The 19,432-nt window shown below is 43.4% G+C and overlaps 1 protein-coding gene across 1 annotated transcript; it reads right to left on the minus strand.

Annotated features, from left to right (window-relative positions):
• Window positions 1-5,236: 5,236 nt before the first annotated feature.
• On the minus strand, window positions 5,237-18,642 carry LOC139212265 (Intraflagellar transport protein 43 homolog). Its single transcript, XM_070842775.1, has 9 exons — window positions 18,567-18,642; window positions 17,154-17,255; window positions 14,493-14,563; window positions 11,887-11,922; window positions 11,001-11,047; window positions 7,061-7,133; window positions 6,237-6,312; window positions 6,035-6,097; window positions 5,237-5,774 (listed from the first exon to the last, which is right to left on the minus strand). Exons 1-9 carry the CDS (start codon window positions 18,609-18,611, stop codon window positions 5,664-5,666), a joined length of 624 nt encoding a protein of 207 aa, XP_070698876.1. The 5' UTR covers window positions 18,612-18,642; the 3' UTR covers window positions 5,237-5,663.
• Window positions 18,643-19,432: the final 790 nt, after the last annotated feature.

Below are 19,432 nucleotides of genomic sequence, written 5' to 3' on the forward strand. Positions count from 1 at the left end.
GCTCAGTGTAGCCGAGTGACCTCCCTACCTCTCCCTGCCTAACTGGGGAATAACACTCAATGTCACATTACTCCTATCCTGCATTTGATATATTTATTTATATCCCTATATATATTTATATCTATAAATGCACGTGTTGGGGACATCAGGGCAAAACGGCAAATGAGATAGCAGGACATATATGAAATTATCTGGTTGGGGGATGCTAAAAATAATTGTAATTTGATCGAAGGAGCGGAATTCTTGACAAAACTAAGCTTTGGAGACACGGACAAGGAGATACTGAATGAGACGGGACAGGACACAAACGTCCTTCAGTCTGGAGACACAAAACTCAAGGCCGCTCTGACATACACTACGTGTATTATATGGTTAAAGTGAGGGTACAGCCCACTGACTGTTCATTATCGTGTTTAATTAATTAAGGGAAAAATCTGCACACTACACAGTAACAGTTGCTAATTTCCTAGCAATTACAGAGGCCCGCAAATAGAAAGGGCCTTTAAAAAGTTCATTATTTTTCAGAAGGACCCAGTGCAGTAAGTCTTTCCCAGATTCTTAGCTACATAGAGTTCCTCAGGACAGGGATCCAACATGACAGCTTTACTGATTCAGCGGGTGGACCAGCTTGAGCCTGGGGGCTTGCGGAGCACTAGGAGGTCTGTGATGTTGCACACATGCAGGAAACCAGCAGACTGTGATGTAGTGGACTCAGAGTCAGACCCAAAGAGAGGCTTTAGCAGCGTCCCACTGTGACAGTGAGCTGTCTCTCCAGGCTCAAACAGCTTCTCCCACAGCAGCAGATCCTGTAAAGTAACCTCAGGATGCTGCTTTCCTTTGTCCAAACCAAACCAAGCCGTTTCCCCGACAATGTCTCCCCCTCCTGCACTCTACCAAGGGCTATGTGTTTGGTGTGTGTGTTGAGTGGTCATTAGTCTCTGTTTACAGTGGAGAAGGCTTGGCCAGCTGGCATGTGACGTGTGATGTGCAGCGCAGTGGTCTACCACTGTGAGACCCCCGTGGCAGAGTCGCGGAGGCCCAGCAACCCCCTTCCCCAGGTGGGCCGCAGAGACCGCGGAGAGCCCTCAGCAGATGGAGCCTCCAGCGTTTCTCATCTCTCTTCTACAAGCAGAGAAGAGGTGGAGCGAACGCTGGAGGTGGGACTGGCCCCGGCCCCCATCACAGATGCCAGGAGAAGGCTGAGACTCTGGCGAGGCCCTGCTGGGAGGGTGCTGGGCCGGAACAGGTGCAATCTCAGCCCCTCGGCCCCCTCTGTCAGCACCTCAGTGGTGGAGCCCGCGCTCTCTTCCTGTCCTCGCTCCTTCTCATTCACACACTCGAGAGGTGTTGTGGGGCTACATCCAGCCCCTCCCTCCACCCAGCAACAAATCCAGACACCAAAAATCCCAACCGGACGCATTTCTCTTGCTGCCTTCCCCTCAAAAGGAACAAAAATTAAAAGCACCGAGTTCAAAGTCCAGGAGCAGAAGTGTGTGTGTGTGTGACCCTCAGAGGGCAAACAGTAGAGTTGTGTTGACTCAGGTGTTTTCCTCTGCCAGCCATGATAAGCTCCTCGGCTGACCCCACCACTGCCGGGGGGCCAACACAACCACTCTCCCATCAGCCCTTGCTTTATCGCCACAGGCTACAAGACAAAGAGGTTTTGCTGTATACCTGGCTGCGGACGGCATCCCTCATGATGGAAAGAGTTTATGACAGAGGGGGGTGCGTGGCGAGGCCCAACAAGCCACCTTGACCTGTCCCTGTCCAGAAGACCTATGTGAACCCCGTCCCATTGTCCCCCGCGCCACATAAGCGACCTGGCCACTCCAACCGCCACTGAGTTATTATCATAATTTCCCAGAGAGGCACTGCGAGGCCTCCACGACCAGAGAGGCATCCATGTTTTACAGAATGTTTTGTGTTTTATTGCCTTTAAGTCAGTCATAGACCAGCAGAGAGGGCCCACAATGATAAGAAAACCAGTCATGTGAAAAATGAAGGACCTTGCGTGCAGGACTGAGAGGTGAAGAAGGGAAATAATAAAATACATGACAAATGTGGAGCTCGACTGTATTTCATGTTCAAACCCGTCTCGCCGTTCCAACCCCCGGCTGCACTGGGAACATATGAGGGGAAAGCAGGAAATAATAATAATGAATTCAGCCAATCTCTCTGTTACAAAAAGAACAGAAGCTTTTTTTCCCCCATCGCATGGCTTATACTTAAAAAAAAAACAAAAAACTCCCAGCACTCTCACTCCCCCTCCCGGGTACTTTGACAACATGACGGCCGTAAGATGCCCAGGGGCATTCCAGGCTGCCACTGTCCCAGCCATTTCATGTCCGAGCCCACCTGGGGTACACAAAAAAGGACTCGGAGCGATGGAATATTAACTAAAGAAGAGAGAGGGAAAAATGGAGCTCTGACAAAACTCAAAATACTTTTCAACCCGTCAAACTTTAGGTCTTAAAAAACACCTCTTTCATTGTCTCTTTTGTGGAGTAGTTCCCCCTCCTCTTTCACAGCCCCCTGTGGATTTTTAAAGGTGGCGTATATCTAATGAAAAATAAAACATCTGTTTAATCTAGCTATTTCAAAAGCAAATCCCCTTTTGATCAAAAAATGATATTGATCTGACTGCCTTAGTTGTGTGGTGAGGATTCTCCTCTAAACTTGAAATATCATGGAGTCTTTGTGGCAAATCAATACCGCGGCTGCTTTTTGAGGTTTGTTTCAAAGGGCACAAGATCCATTTGAATATGGTTGATTTAGCCGAGATAGTTATGTTATAAATTAATGTGTAAAACATGATGGCTTAAAAAGGGGGATGTCTTTATTTCCCTGCGTCTTTAAACTGATAATAATCCTCTCATGGCCAGTTCATGGTACCTGACTGATGCAGTTACAGCCAGGTCAGCGACAGGGAACCTGTGACAGGCACGTGGCCCCCGGTGGAATGAAGTGGTCCTAATATTCCTTGAGCCTTAGCGTGTCTGTCCTCACCCCTCACTCTGTGTCTGCGGGGCCCCGGCATCGGGCCCCAGCTATCTCCACATCTCCCCATTTTCTTTAATTATACCTCAGCATATTGCTTTTGGGCCATATGGAAGGCAGATATTGAGACCAGATAAGATGTATAAACTTCTGTCAACACCACAGCATATTAGGTAGAGCTGGAAGCATATTATCTCTATTCTATCCTTTCAATTAGCACCAAATATCAAAATACATTAAGACAAGCCTGTCGACGCGTAGCAGGAAAAAACATTACATTAATGGGGCCTACGTCCGTTTTTTTTTTTATTAAAACTGTATTACTTCCTTGCGTTTGTTTTCTTTGCCACTAAATGAAAAATCATTTCCACCAAGGGACCCAATAAAAACACAGATAGATTACCCATTTAAACTCAATGGCCTGAGAACTCTCTGTGCTCAGCTGGTCCATACTGGCCTCAAGGTTTTACAGTGGGTCCTCAGTAAAAAGCTGCAGCCTTAAAAATAAACAGTGTGGATTCACACGAGAAAGCTTCTTTTCCTGCATAAACTCTGAGATTTGGTGTGCCATGGTGTTGCATACGTCCCGTCAAATCAAAGGATTTTAAACATGGTGTCATAACTGGAACATTTTGAGTGAAATATTGATTACACAAGCATGAGTTGGGGCAATGTGGGTTTTTACAGCAGGAATGGCACCATTATTTAACAGAAAAATGTCCAGGAAAAACAAATTACAGCCTAAACCCGTGTGAGTCCTGTATTGTTTGATCTGATACACACAGCATCAATGTGGCCTCAGACTCAGCAACCTCCCAGTGACACCATGTTCATCTGAAAGCTACCGCCACAACCAAAAAGCTTTCAGAGAACACAACTGTCTTCCTCACTAGGAATAATGTATATGTTGTAGCTATTTCGACTTGATTGAATTCACTGTGAGAGGTCATTCTGAGTCTCGCTGCAGCATCAGGGTATACTGTATACACTGCCAGACACGGAGAGAATAAAAGAGAAGAGAGCGGCAGGATGAGGCGGTAGAGAGAGGTCACTTTGAGAAGCTGGATGCAAGCACATGCCACACAGCGTCTCTGGATCTCTCTCTCTTTCTCTAATCCCCTCTCTGATCCATCGGTGCTCGGGCCAATCATTTGAGGCCGGCCACAACCCGTGATCACTGGGCCCTAATCTGAGTCTCGGCCCGTCCGCAGTCCACCTCAGACAGCACCGGCCGGCTGCCAGCAGAGGAGTGGCAGGCTTAGCCTTCTCCAGAGAGACAGCTAGAGGTTGTCTCTACATGGATGGGCACTTCGCAGCTCGGCGGGGGCGGGAGGAAGGGGCAACATAGCAGCTGTTCAGGGCATATGGGCAGAATTCATTAAGTCTGGCTAAATAAGCCAATTGTGGAGGCGGTAAAAAAGTGCATGTTTGTTTGTCTGATAGAGAAACAAACAGAGATCACTCACTGTGTTTGAGCACTGAGCTTAAATATTCTACTACACACAATTATTCTGAGCGCAAATATCCCGTGTGATAGCTTCGTTGTGAGGTATTACACTTGATGAAGTTGATTCAAGGCCCACCAAATGAAAAAAATCTGGAACTATTTGTGATGGGCAGTGATTGAGCTGTTAGATGCATAGATTATGTGTCCTTGAGGACTTTGCTGTGCATCCCCAAATGTCATGAGACTGCTCGCTGCCTCAGAAATAAACCTAATCACAATCTGTAAATGTTACAGCTGTTTCCCTAATAGACCTGGCCTGACTTTGGAGGCCTGCATTTATATTCACACACATGAACCAAAGACAAAACTGAATGCTGATACATGTGACCAGCATGTGTTGAAGCCACGGTATACCACACATTTCATAAATTATATCAAATACTGTGTCAGAGCCGATGTCAATTTAAATTCAGAACTGAAAACACGTCCAGTCCTGTGGCCGGTCTTGTAAGCTCTATATTCAGGCTCATCACATTGTTGGGAAGAATTCTTCCAGTTCTTTCACTTTAAAGAGCACGCACCTGATACCAGCTGCTGTCTTGTTCCCGACTTCCATCCATACCTCTTTATCCAGTAAAAGGTATAATGTATGCTAATCCCCCAGGTGTCAATAGGAACTCTGTTCAATGCATTTGAGATAATAGTAAAGAAGGGGTTGCTCCTATCGAAGACCTGGAAGATAAAGTCAATGGCACAGTCAATAACAATAAGGTTGTAGGCTTTAATGAGGAATGTTAATTTGAACACAATCAACTGGATTTCAGCTTAGCTGATTATCAACCTTGGACTTGTATGAGGGTGTTGATAATGCTGGAAGTACATGGAGGGCATTTTTATCTGTGACAGCTTTTTTAAGAGGAGCTTTTCAAACAAAATCAGTTTGCCTTTTGGCTGTTTAAGTTAAAACTAACAAACAAAAGAGGGTGAAATTCCAAAAACTTAAACAAAGACGGGGTAAGACAACACTGCACTGTTCTCTGCACAGTGAGCTTTATTTAGAAAATACAAGAGAAGCTGTACATACACTTTACAAAATATAAATTCTGGATAACAAACAGTAATTAAAGTTACCATAACCAAAGTCACTGGCCCTTCTGTGTAATGAACATTCACCCAGTTCCCACTGCAACCATTTAAAGTCCCAATCCAAACCTCCTCCTCATGTTACAGGCAATGCAGCCTGCTCCTCACTCTCTCCTTGATCCCATTCCATCAGCAGCTCTGAGGACACCTCTGTAAACAGATGATCCCAGTCCCAGCTCACATCATCCTGCAGAGCAAGAGAGAGACAGAAGAGGGGGAGAAAAGAAGAATTAGAAAGGCATAGGGAGACACACCAAGAAAGAGAGCATGGGGAACAAAGGGATCAAAGAGAGGAGAATGGGGAAGGAGAGCAGAGGGTGTTAATGTACACATCATAAATCTTGATTACCTGGGAGACAAAGTGGCAACCTCCCCTGGTGCTCTAGAAACAGCTGGACAGGCCTTCGCTGGGAGCTCACAAGCTATATTTACTAAAAACTCACTCACCTCTTTCACCTCCTGCTCTGGCGCTAAAACCCTGGTGAGGAGCTTCAAGTCAATCTCTCCATCCTGAAGAAAGATCGCAGTAAAATTCACTTAGCTTGCACAAACAGAGGTAATGTTGGTTACAAAATTAAATGGACCACCTTGTCGAGAACAGAAGTAGGAGTATCAAAGAGATTTATAAAAATAAATGTCCTTGACTTACTAAGGTCTGGAACGCAGAATAATACTTCAGATCATTGTCCAGGTCTCTGTAGGTCATTACCCGGTTCACTTGGATGCTAACAGGGTGACAGAGAGTCAGAATAGGCATCTGATACACCAACAGACTTGTATTTCAATCAGGACAACACAGAAAAATAGTAGCCAGCTTGACTGCAGTGCTTTCACACTACATGCAAACCACAACTGAGAAGTGGCTTTGTAGAAGTCTGAAGTTTTTACACAATGAAGCTCCACGACTTCAAGCAAAGACCACAGAGAGCAGGAGATGGTTGCCAAGTGGTAAACGCTTCAAATTGAAACCCAGCTGCTTATCTGTGGGTTGGAATTAAGTGGGGGGGCTCTCAAAGTGGCCGGGGCCTAGCAGTGCATGCCAGTCCTACTTACTGCACATTACACGCTACATTGCCCCCACAATGAGTTCAATGTGGATATTATCTCGCACGGAGAGCAAGCCCCAGCCTAATAACCTCCACCGCTGTCATAGCCTTGCTACATATTCGACACATGTCGGTGTGTCTCTCACTGCCCTGTAAATCAAAGGGCCTGGTTAGTCGGGACCCTGGTAACAGAGTTGCATAAATCACACCCAACTGTTATTTCTCCATTTCAGCCCAATAAAGCAAGGCACTCTGCAGTGGCACGAGTGGAGGACAGGTGACTATCAAAGTCACCAGAGCAGGCTACTAATCTGATGTCCTGTGCGAGGACAGAGGTTAACTGTCATACATGGGTCTGGGACACACTGTGCGAGTGTGTGTGAACTCTGAGTGATACGGTTCAACATCTAGGAGTTCACTTCTGTACCTTGGTGGAGCTGCGACTTGCATGGTGAGATCTTCTTCCTGGACTTCTTCAAGGTCTGGAATCACTGGAATGTCTGACAAACAAAAAACCATATAATTTCACAGGTGATCTGATTATATTTTAAAGAGTGTCAAAATTTGTGAAAATCTGTTTGGCAGCCAAAAGATGGGATTCTTTATGAAAAATACAGTAAATGCCCCGTGTATGGCTGCTAGAGGTGCACATTTTTGTGTATGTGTGACCATGTCTGTGTGGCACTTCCTCCCCTCCCTCTCTCTAGCTACATCCTCATAAGAGCTGCCCTGTCACAATAGCCATGCGGCCATGAATATTCAGGAGGCGAGGCGGCAGTTCTTCCTGCTGTGAGAGGGGCGCTGGCCAGGGGCTCCCCAGAAAGCACCCCCTGCTACCTTAGCATTTGGGCCCTGTCAGCGCCGCCCACCCCCAGGACCTGCAGTGGCCGGTGGGCCGACCTCCATGTCCACTCTGCCACTCCGACTGGGGCGGCATCCAGCCATGTGCAAGAGTATTTGCTTGCGGGCCCATCTGTGTGGGGTCGGAAGTCACAGTGCGGCCTGGCAGGGGCTGCAGTGCCAGGAGCCGCCAACCCGCTGCTCAAACAGTGGGAACCCACTTTAATTGGCAAAACGCAACAGGACAGAGGATGGCTCCACTCCCAAGAAGGACAGGGCAAACTTTCACAGCATTTTTCAGATGGACATTTGTTGGACCAGGGAAATAAGAGGCATAACAAGGGATGTAAAAAAGACTGGATTAAAAAACAGCTTACAGTTAATAATGAATAAAGAGAGTGACTGAAATGTGTTCAAAGACTTTCATAATAAGTAACTTATTGTGTGATGACATTAATCCACAAATGGTTATCATACAAATAAAGATGAACAACAACAGCAATCAAAGAGGAGGAAATGTTTCACAAACAAATGGTCTAAGCTTTTATCATGACAACATTATACAGTATATATTTGTGAAGTACAGACAGACAGTTGGCCATCTGCCCTTTTAGAAAATGCTTTAAATTTGGGAGTGAGAGAGAGAGAGAGAGAGAGAGAGAGAGAGAAAGAGAGAGGGGAACAGATACAGTGAGAGAAAAAGAGAGAGCTGGACTGCATGAAGAGGGTTGTCAGTAATCTCTAACCACAGTACTGTACCCTGAGGGGAAAGTCAATAGAGGAGCTAAATAGAGGAGAGAAGATGGAAGTCTGCATCTGATGTGAGGAAATATCTTGGCATCTATGTCACCATTCCTTCAAAATAACTCCTGAAAATAAACTGGAGTGGAGGAAACATCAATCTTTGATGGAACACTAAATTTCAGTTCTACATGAAAGTTACAGTCTGTTGAAATTATTTGGATTCTGAACATATTTCTCAGATAAATGAACTCTGAAGACAACTTGGTCAAAACCTCCCCCATCAACTTTCACTATATAACAAAAGCTGACGCTGTGTTGATAACTTATTTCTTTCTCTTTTTTAATTAAACCAAATTAAAAATGCCATGCTCGTTTAGCCGCTGACAAGATTCATCTGTGTTTCTGATATCCAAATAAATGCAGGCGCGGGTATTTCATATTCATGAGGCCCTGGTGACACTTTGTCCTCTCATTTACAAAGCACAGCGTTCAGCAGAATCCATCCCCCCTGGACCCCCAATCAAATTTAATGGTCTTAGTGCAATGACATCAAAAAGCCTTGCTGTCCGGCTCTTTGCAAACAGCTTCCTGGGATGTCTATCTGTCCACACACACCCTTTTTCATTTCAGGCAGTAATACACTATTAACACACTCCACAAGAGTTCAATGTGAACCACAGAGGCATATGCTGTCTATATGCAAAGTCTATTATTAAAGTGAAAAAAGTAACAACATTTTTAAATGAGCTTCAAATTCAACCCATTACTGGAGGTCAAGTAGGGCATCAAAGCAGCTGCAAACAAGCCAGTGTTTTCTTCTGGCGCAAAGGGCAGCTCCATCAGGAGGAGCTGTCTCTCCTCAGCACGCCACACATTACCTACACTGACTTCCTTCCCTCGGCTGGACGTGCATCAAGGTGGCTTTTGTCTGGCAGCGAGCAGGCCACGCGTATCCTTATTACACGGCCGCGTCCGGCTTCCTCGCTGAAGCATGTAAATATCAAAAGGGGATAATTTGCTGTGAATGTAGACATACTCCCGGCAGGCACACACCGGTCAGTGACTTTGGAGAACAGGGCGCCTCTCCACATCACTTGGACTCCTATAATCTACGCAGGGGTCCAGTCAAATGATTACCTTGGCAAAGAATCCATTTGAAAGGCTTATGGGACAATATTCAACACATCACCGGCTAAGAGCAAGACAGTGAGACATGAAACAGATGAGTGTGTTTGCGATATTGCTGCTATTTTAAGTGACCAGCAGGAGGCTGTGGGGGCAGATGATGGGAAGATGGGAGCAGGGGAGTGGGCGAGCCTTCTCTCTCTCTCTCTCTCTTTCTCTCTCTCACTGTGCTTGTAGCCAGTGGACATAGGGGATAAGGGTAGGGGACATAATCAAGATCGCAGGGGCTATCTCACTAACCCTCAGCACTGTAATTTCCAATGCCCCTGCCTCCGGCTCTGTATTAAGAGGTCTCCCTCCACAGAGTAATAATCTTTCCGGCGGCGTTAACTGCAAGAGAACCAAACCGCAGGACTCTCCATTTGACTGGCCATTTGAGCCAGTGCATGCTAGACAGTGGCAGACAATATGTGTGTGTACATATATGTAATAGAGATGTGCGGTATTATAAAAATTGTATAGTGCTTTAAACCCTGCAGTTCATATGTGCAATGCATTGTCCTCTATCATTGCATTTTAATTTCATTTAAAAGTTTTGTAATACAACTATACTTTTTTTTAAACTTCTCCTATTTTCAACGAAAAGCATTACCAAGACCCTGAAATGTAATATTGCACAGAAATATTACTACCTTTACATTACGACTGGGCGATAATTAAAATGTATTGTTTAATTTTTCTCCATATAATAATAATGTGACAAACTCTTCATCATGGTTCACAATTCTCAGGAGAAAATGAACGATAAAAAAAAGTTCTTTTTTTCCCCTCAATTTTTGTAATTCATTATCATTAGCTTTGTTTTGAGTTATATAAATAATTTGTACTCTTCCTCCTCTGATTATTATTAAGTGTTGCAACATTCTGGACATAGAAGTGGAGTTATGATAAGCTGAGTGCAAATAAAAGGGTTTGATCAATATGGCATTTGTTTATTTGTTCATAAATGGCATTACGCAGTACTACCTGAGGTACTGCTGTGTGTGTCCTTCAGTTTTGTCAGCTGAGCATTTCACGCTGCTAACCTATCTTTACTAAGGCAATTTGACCCTATTTCCCCAGCAGCCTTGTGCCGCAAAATAGAACAATTATTCTAGGCAGGGTTTAGCTGAAATTCCCCCCCTCAGTCCTGACATTGTTTGTGGTGCGCAGAGTTGGGCCCTCAGGTGACTCAGTAACTGCTAGATTTGTATGCAACAGCACCTGCCTGATACTCTATGTGTGTGCATGTGTGTGTGATTGTAACTAACTGTGTTGCTCTGGGTGGTGAGGGGAACACTTAAATCCTACCACAATATTCTCCATCAACAACAGAGCTAACCTCATTTAATGAGCATATTCACTTTCATTTCACGTCGATTTCATCAGAAGGGCCATACTCATTCGGTGTCACACACTGGTCAAAGACAGAGTTCTAACACGTGAATCTGTACTGGATTCAAGGAGAAATATGGTGTGAGCATCAGTGAAAAGCGATGATCTGGCCGCCTGCTTATCTGCTCTACTTCCAGAGGATGAATGTGCCGGGGAGGCACTGGAGGGCTCCTCTTTGCCCGTGAGGAGAGACACAGAGTGGGGGATAGTGAGGGTGCTCTTACCTCCTTCATCATCTGATCCCTGGGGAGTTTGTGGTCGCAGGCGGCGGCTGTAGAAACAGGAAGTGTGAGAGTATGAATTATTTAATGCTTTCAAAATGCAGCCTGACGGTGAGGTCATCATAGGGAATGAGTGAGTTGGCTCCTGGACTACTTTGCTTTGATGATGGGCCTGTTTTTTGTCTCATCTTTGTGTCATGGTGGTTAGGACACTTGCTCAGTCGGCTACAGTCTGACTGGACTTCTGAACAGCAGCCACTGCCAAAAGGCACTGATGGTGCTAAAACAGTGTTGTGCTGTCTGGGTGACCAGCTTGGCAGGCTTAGACAAGATCACCTCTAGAATATTTTTAAAGAAAGAAACCCAGCTGGAGCAGCAGTCTGAATAAGTATTACGAAAACAAGACAGTTGTGACAGCAGAGCAACATAAGGGATTTTTCTGCAGGGTAACTTTACACAAAAAGCCTCTGTCCCACTACAGCCATTCAGGCACCGGACCCCAACTGTGATGATGAGTAAAACATAGATGACGGCGTCCTCTACCTGCCTCTCCTCATGATGTCTATTCTAGTCACAGAATGATGTGAGGGAGGGTGAGGGAAAAAACTAGAATAACAGGAAAACTTGGCACCTAACACCAATAAAAGTGATGACAACTCAGTCACGCTGTTTTTTTAATCATGTTAAGTGATTGTTCTTGGAAGGCAAGGATTAGCTGCAACCAAGGACAATCTGAAAGTACGGCTTGATTTGCAGTTTACAGCTAAGGGACCAAATATTTAAACTGACCTGTTTTTATCCATACACACAAAAATGTAACTAATGTGAAATTCAATCTACAACTCCAAGAGCACAGTGAAATATGGATGTCGTGGCTGAGCAAACTTACTCTTCCAGGTCTTCAGCTGCAGGTCTTCTTGAAGATCTGTTGGACAAATAAAATGACACACGTGTTAGAATACATGTTTGCTTCCTTCAAAATAACGGAAAGCATACCACCATATACATTTCATTTATTTATTTATTTATTCATTCCTGGCACAGTCCTTTGAGGTATTTTGATGAACACTCTTCATGTGTATCTAATGATAGTAATTCTGACACAGTGGGGTCTAAAGTAGATGTGTCTTCTTCACTCCTCTCTGTTTTTTCAGCCTTGTCTCCTGCTGGATCAGGCGGCTATTTTCAGACTTCTCTCCACTTCCACGGCTCAGCTTGAACAGAGCATGCCAAACACCAAAATACTGTGTTTTGACACTTCTCTGTCTGAATGCAGTATTTTTTTGCTTTCACTACTTGTTTCAAGAAAAGTGGCAATCACACCAGATAGCAAGGGAAAACAAATATCACCACCAGTATTATCACCTCTGATATTTAACCTCATCAATCGTCATATGATATAAGAAAGGAATCAAAGTAGAGTAAGTTATAGTATGTTTTAATTAGCAGCTTAAAATGTTTATGAAAGCTTTTAATCTTTTTTCATGATGAAAAATGAGTTTGCCGGTTCTCCTGGTTAAGTAGTGCCCCCTACTGGTTTAAAAAATAATGCATCCACTATTGCAACAGTCTTTTCCTTGTTGGCATTTTCATTCTTTAATAGTGTCCAAAATCAAGACTGCACTCCTGCAGTATTGATTGAATGAATTAAAACTTTTAACTAAATACCAATTCATGGAAAACACAAGTAACAAAAGAGGTGCAGATTCATAAGTACAATGTTGGGATTCAAATCAATGCACACTAATGTCAGTGTTCAGGACAGTTGTAGAGATATCATTGGCCAGGCAAAACCCATTTGAGCAAGCTTGGAAAATAATAAAACTTCCAGATCTAAAGTGGCACTTACAGTACAACAGCTCCAATTCCTACTTTTAGTTCACCATAAGAGATATCCCTTGTTATTTCTGAGTTCTTCTGCTTCTTTTGTTTTTTGAACAGTTTGCTGTACAGACTGTAAGGTCTTAAGGTCAATAAATATAAACTTGACTTGATAAGCAGAGCAGACAACATTCAAACTCATCAACTCAAAAAATAAAGCTTGCACTAAAATCCAGATATAAAGCCTTACAGTAGTGTCTCCTTGAGTAAACAGGGAAATTTGATTGTTTTCATTTTACACAACAAATCACGTGGCATTAATGTGAATACATACAGAAATTTAAGTTATGATGTTTTGCTATGTGTATTGGAAAAAGGGGAACCTTATTAATTGAGTATCTATTTTTCAAGGGGATGAAGAAGTGACATAAAACACAATTAGCTTAACAATTCTCAGCTAAACATGTTTACTCCTGTCTTGTCTGTTTTATCCATGCAGTGGAAACCAACGGGCTTGAAGGTACTGGAGTCCAACCAAGCAGGGCAGAGCTAAGGGAGCCTACCTGCCTGCCCTTGGACTGTGTCCTGTCTGGGGGGGGGCGGGGGTGGCGACACTTAAGACACATTACAGGCCCCTTGATTAAGACTCATGTAAGGCAAAGCGATAGACATGGTAAAACTGTCTGGAAAAAGTTGTTAGGGATAAAATATATTGTGACAACCTGGTTTCAAAGGTTCATCAATAAACTGACAGATCATTTAGTGTCAATTAGAAGTGATAGATCGACAAATCCCGGGATTTCTGTGCTGGGATTAGTGGGAGGAGGGCGGCGGTGATTGAGCATGAGGGGTGACATTGAAGGGAAAAGTCCTTGCCGGTTCCAGGGGGGACCATTACTTACTTTGTTTCAGAGAGGATCAATGCGCGTGCAAACCCCTTTTACACCTCCTGTATTTCAATCGCTTTGAGACTGGGAATCAAGCTGGGTTACGCAAAAGCGGAGAAGCGACTCGCTGACCTTCTGTGAGAAAGGAAAGATCTATTGAGTTTGCTGTTTTCCCTGCTTGCACTAGCGGTGCAGTAAACTACACAAATAAGCACAATTGACTCAGCCTGTTCACTTCAATGCATCTCCTATGCTCTCACCTCCACTGAGAGTGAAAAAAGAGGTGGCAGGTGGAAAAAAATGAGAGGTTGTTCCACAGTAGAATAAAAAGCCTCATGTTGATTCAGTCATGTACAGTATTTAGATTTTGATTCGTTAGTTGTAGAGGAAAGCTTTTGGCAAACACCTTCCATCTGTTCCATCTATTTCATGAATTCTCCATGTTGTGCTCCCTGTGTAAAGAACAGACTGCAGTGGTAAGGGGTGATTAAGTGGCATGAACCTCTGTGATGAAGTAGCTAGCTGACTAACAGTGCCCTCCTGTGGCTGATGCATTAACCATGTCAATTACCGCCTTGCTCACAGATGAAGACGAATGGAGACTTGCCTGCTCAGACAGGCTCCCTCTAACCTTGTTGATTCACAGCCTGAGTGCCAAATATGCACTGATAAATAAGCTCATTCAACAGCATGAGAGTTCATTAATAACACATAACCCAAGAACACAGCTCGCAGTCGCAGCAGCCACAGGAGATGGGGTGGGGTGGGGGGGGATGAAGTTACGTACTTGGCAGAACCAGACCCGGAGCTGTCTTCTGCCCAGCCGCCCTGCCGCCGGGCCGGTTTGGGAGGAGGGCCCTGGAGGAAAAGATAATTTTAATAGCAAACAGCTTCACCAATGTTTACTCACTCACAGAGAAGATAAATAAATCATACTGTATTTTTAAGCAGTATAACTGTTATCAGGATTTAATACAGGCAAATAAAGCACAAAAATGTCATGTCTGTGTAAAATATGGCTTATGTTTTGTCATAATTAGAGGACTTATGTGTTACACCAATACCTATTTGACATACTGGTGATTAGGCTGTATTTTGTACTTGAACAACAGACCTGCAAAAACCTGTCACCATGCGTGTTTACAGGAGAAATGTACCAGTAGGTGGCCCTGTTGTCTACAGCAAGAGAAAATAAAGACTCCAAAAAGAAATGCATACCCTTAATCTTTGCATAAATGTACAAGGAAAAAAAACGGATGTTTATATGTTTGAGTTCACATGGTTTAAGTTGCAAGCTACCAAAAAGCTTGTGTATAATAAACAATATGTCTGGTATGTTCTGCACAAAGTCATCTATATGGGCTCCATTGTTTTCTTTATTACAGCTTTCACTACTGTCCATTTCCCGCACCCGAACATATGCAGCAGAGTGTGGGAACTGCAAGGGGCCTGTAAGTCTGACTCTAAAATAGATCCACAGGAAAAAAATGACCCTCTCCCTCTCATTCTTTGATTCTGAAAATAGTAAACTGAGTATGCATCTCGGGGCCCCGGACCCTGAGACCAGCACTTGAATGAATGAATTCTTCAGAGCACACGGGGGTGGGCACTAGACAAATGAATTAGGGGGGGAAAAAAAGGCACAACATTTCTCATTACTAAATTGGGTCTGCAGAGGACAAAGTGCTCATGAAGAATTTCTTTCGTTTATGATGAAAGAGGAAATAATCTTTCATGGCTGGTTCCTTCACCAAAGCCATTTATAAATCTGAATTTCACCATTAAGCAGGGCAGAGGGAGGGGGAGCCACTCTGCTCTGCTGTATATTACCATTAATCGAGAGAGCTGAGGCTGAACAAGCTCCCTCAACTTTGTGTAATTAGTAACTGTCGCTTTATTAAGAACAAAGGGGATTACAATAATGACAATTGAGTCATTTAAGCAACATTACAAAATTCCCTTCAAGTGATGTGAAATCCATCTGATGTTCAAAGCCTGGTATTTCTGACAATGAACAATTTCCATGAGAGACAAGATAATACGGTCAAGTGTCTTTGAGTGTAATAAATTCATCCCCTGACAGTTGCTTCACATCTACAAAAATGGAGAGGACCATAAGCGTCCTGAGAAACAAAACAAATCTGTGCCTTCAATTCTTCATGACCAAATATGAACCTCACAGTTGTAGTAAAATAGTTACGGCTGTTAAGGCAATTACCTTAGCCCTCGTGGTTTCTAATTTCGGATTCTCTGATGGTCTCTAGGGCAAGGAACTTGTGGTGGCCAAACCCTATGAGCCCATAAAAGCAAATGAGTCTTTGTTTAAAAGGATGTCAGGAATGTGACCAATCAGTTGGGTATTTTAGGCAGAAGAGGCCAGGGTTGATAAACGAAGACTGCAAATAAACCCACCCAGTCGCACGACACTCTGGAAAAATGTATTGCATGTGCACAGCAGGTCAGAGAGGGCGCGAGAATACTGGTTCATACATTAGGGAAGTTGGCCTAATTTGGGAAGATTAGCCTAAAGCAAAAGCATTGCTGGAATTTTTTGCTTAGAGAATGTTGGCTGGTTTACAGTTTGCCAATCCAGGAGATGTGACTGATTCCATAGATGCCAATAATAGTGAAGTGAAATAATTTATTATATTTCAACTGTCTGATTTGACTTCTCTCATATAATTTTGCCATACATTTGGTCTAAAATTAGCAACATGAACTCCAACCTGCTTTATGAGACAGAGATCACTGAGAAGACTTTATGATAGCATTTCTGCAAAAACTTAACGTGATTCACACAAGGCAATAGAAGGAGAGGTTTATTAAGATTGTTGATTGAGTTATGGGGACGTTAGAGATGTAATCTGCTTGTTTTTCAATTAAACAATTTACATGAGACTTACTTGTGACTTAAAAAGTTTGAAAAAGGTTGTACAAAGTAACATTTCAAAACATTTCATGCAAGCACATCAGAACCACTGCACACAGGACAATAAATGAAGAGCAGCTACAGTTTTGGAAAACGTGCTTCAAAACCTGCTGAAGTAGGAAAATGGCAACTCAAATGTTTCCACATAAATGAGAGCTCCATTAAAACATTATACCATGTGTGTCAAGGTAGTGTTACCGTGTGTGCTGTAATGTGAGAGGTGGTGAATCTCAACAGGTGTGGATATGTAATCCAACCAGCTGAAGAGAAGCAACCTATTACGGTACCTAATGTAAGCAGATCAGTGTTTATGAAACTAAGACCACTGCAAATGGTATAAAGTTGTTGTATGGAGCGTTAGCAGCTGAAGTCTACAAAGCCGCAGCGTATTTCATGCTACCTACCTCGTCATCATCCTGTGATTCATGTATGAGACAAAACCAGAATGCACTAATGAAGCTTATTGTTAGGTGAAATTAAAGCATGCAACTAACTGTCTATTCTCACATGATTACTTACTTCTCCCAATGAAGCAGGGGTGGAGGACTTCCTTGCATAACGAGAATCTTCAAAGGATGATTGGTCTGCTGTAAGGCGAGCTCTTCGTCCAGACTTTGCAACCTGGGAAATATGCACAATTTTAAAATGGAAAATAGATTTTGATATCATAAAGCCAAAAGCTGCCACCTGCAACAGCTTCCAAAGACTTTGTGGGTTTGCTGTGCTTAAACTGTGTCATCTAATGAGTCAACCAAATGTTGTCTGGATGGACTTCAAAAAACAGCAGATGAGTTTATTCCACTTGCTAAAATGGTGTTCAGTACTCTTTTGCATAGTATTTTTGTGCAACTTGTGCAAATTCTGTGAAGTCACACTATTCAGATGTGAGCATTGTTCAACAAATGAACATAATTTCTAAAGGGGACACCCCTTTCATTTGCAGTCCTGTAAACTTTCATGTTTATACTGAATTTACTCTTCGCAGGAAGTGGAACCTACATTGTGCTGATGGTGAAGTGGAATTAATAATAGGAAAATGCATTTTAGGTTGGTCAAGGTGAGACAAGGAGCAGGGAGGCTGAACTTGGCACTCACGGGATGAAAGACTGTACCAGAGGGTGGAGAAACAGTTAACAATACAGGGTGTCACGAAGAAGCACAATAATCCTTTAAAAGGTGAGTGGACATGCTCCTTAATAATGAACTGGGGATGCTGGTGTTGCATGTACATGAACAAAAGGTTGAGGTTGAGTGGCCATCATTTCAGCAGTGACTTCATGTCAACTAAAGGTAGTTTTGCATAATTTGAACTACTTTAAAAACACAGTTTTGTTATCAACTTAAAAACAACCAGCACTCCAAGCACCATAAAACAGAATGGTGGATGAACCAACCCAAATCACCCTAATTAGCTGAAATAGTTATTTCCAGCACTGTTTCAGGAGAAGAGAAAGGCTCGAAGATAAGAACATTAAATATTATGGAAAAAAGGCAGTGATGGAAATTGAATTACAGAATCGATACACCAGAATATGGAAGTTTCGTGTGAGCTTAGTGAGCAATTAACGGTACAGACGCCCAGTCATGTCTCCAAAACATTAAGCAGTGCATGTCGGGAAGTTTCAGCTAGCATGGCTAACCACTTGGTTAACGCTGGCTATGTACTCATATACAAACATTTCTTCTGCCATTGCTCGACAGACGGAAGTGATAATATCTCCTCTTGCTGCTGGCATGCGGGTCAAATAGCTATCTCATTCCCTGACTGTCTAATAATGACCTTTACATTAGCTTAACAGCTAAGAAGCTAGCACTAGCCTCGATGCACCGTTACAGTGTGCTCTCAAATGCCATTTACAGCGCACACACTTCAATGTTACCTCTGCTCCTGTCCCCTTACTGCCATATCTGCGATTCAAACGGGTCACTCACATTTTTTACTGGTCCAGCAGCTCCGAGCTGATAGTTATCGTCCATTTCGCTCCTCTTTACCGCCGCCTGGGCAGCGTCTTCCTGGATAATAGTGTCACATGGCAACGCTCTCCATGGTAACGCCAATCAGAAGGAAAGAGCAAGTGCCAGTCAATTAAAGGGAGTTAAGAAGGTCTAATAAGTAAGTATGATTATCGTGATTATTATTATAAACGCCTCTAAAAAGTTTGTTTTCCTTGTCTGACAGGAGCTCACTATTATATGTTTAAATTTCTTTTATTTAATTGTCTTTTTTGTCAGTATTCCTCACCGCAGGGTTAAAAAAGGACACCGATCTAGATGTGTTTCTAGTGCATCAGTGGATCACAGTGGTCCATTATGTCACCTAAATGTTATTATTCAGTTGAGGAAGTACTGTAAAGCTATTTGAACTTAAGGACGGCCCTTGGAACATTTAGGGAATCCAGTGACTTATTTTCTAAGTTTAGAAAGCTTTGCACTCTGAAGCATGTAGTTACAGTGAAAGGTCATTGACTCCGTGTTGTGTCCATAAAGCATGAGGACTTGAGGGATGACAGAAAAATTATGTCATCTAAACAATCAGAGTCAGAGTCTGTCTTTTACCAAACAAACAACGTCTTTCCCACAACTCCCACGCCTTTGTCATTTTGCCTGTTTAATCAAGTCGAGCCTCACATGCTGCAGTGGCCCACCACACAGTCAACACCCACACAGCCCCAGTCTGAGAGGGGACCCACCAAACAGGACCTGGTGTCCCCTCTGATGTCCGCTAGATGTCGATGTTGTTCGTGTTTCATGTCGCTGAACGGTAGCAGCATCCAGTGGATCACAGCAGCTGGCTGGGC

This window comes from Pempheris klunzingeri, chromosome 13, assembly GCF_042242105.1.
Source record: "Pempheris klunzingeri isolate RE-2024b chromosome 13, fPemKlu1.hap1, whole genome shotgun sequence".
NCBI classification, from domain to species: domain Eukaryota; kingdom Metazoa; phylum Chordata; class Actinopteri; order Acropomatiformes; family Pempheridae; genus Pempheris; species Pempheris klunzingeri.

Coding starts and splice junctions, on each gene's coding strand:
- LOC139212265 (XM_070842775.1), bottom strand. CDS start 18,611: ATGGACGATAACTATCAGCTCGGAGCTGCTGGACCAGTAAAAAAT. Junction 14,564..17,153: donor CCCCTGCTTCATTGGGAGAA/GTAAGTAATCAT, acceptor CTTTTCCTCCAG/GGCCCTCCTCCCAAACCGGC. Junction 7,134..11,000: donor GGGATCAGATGATGAAGGAG/GTAAGAGCACCC, acceptor TTTGTTTGTCAG/ACATTCCAGTGATTCCAGAC.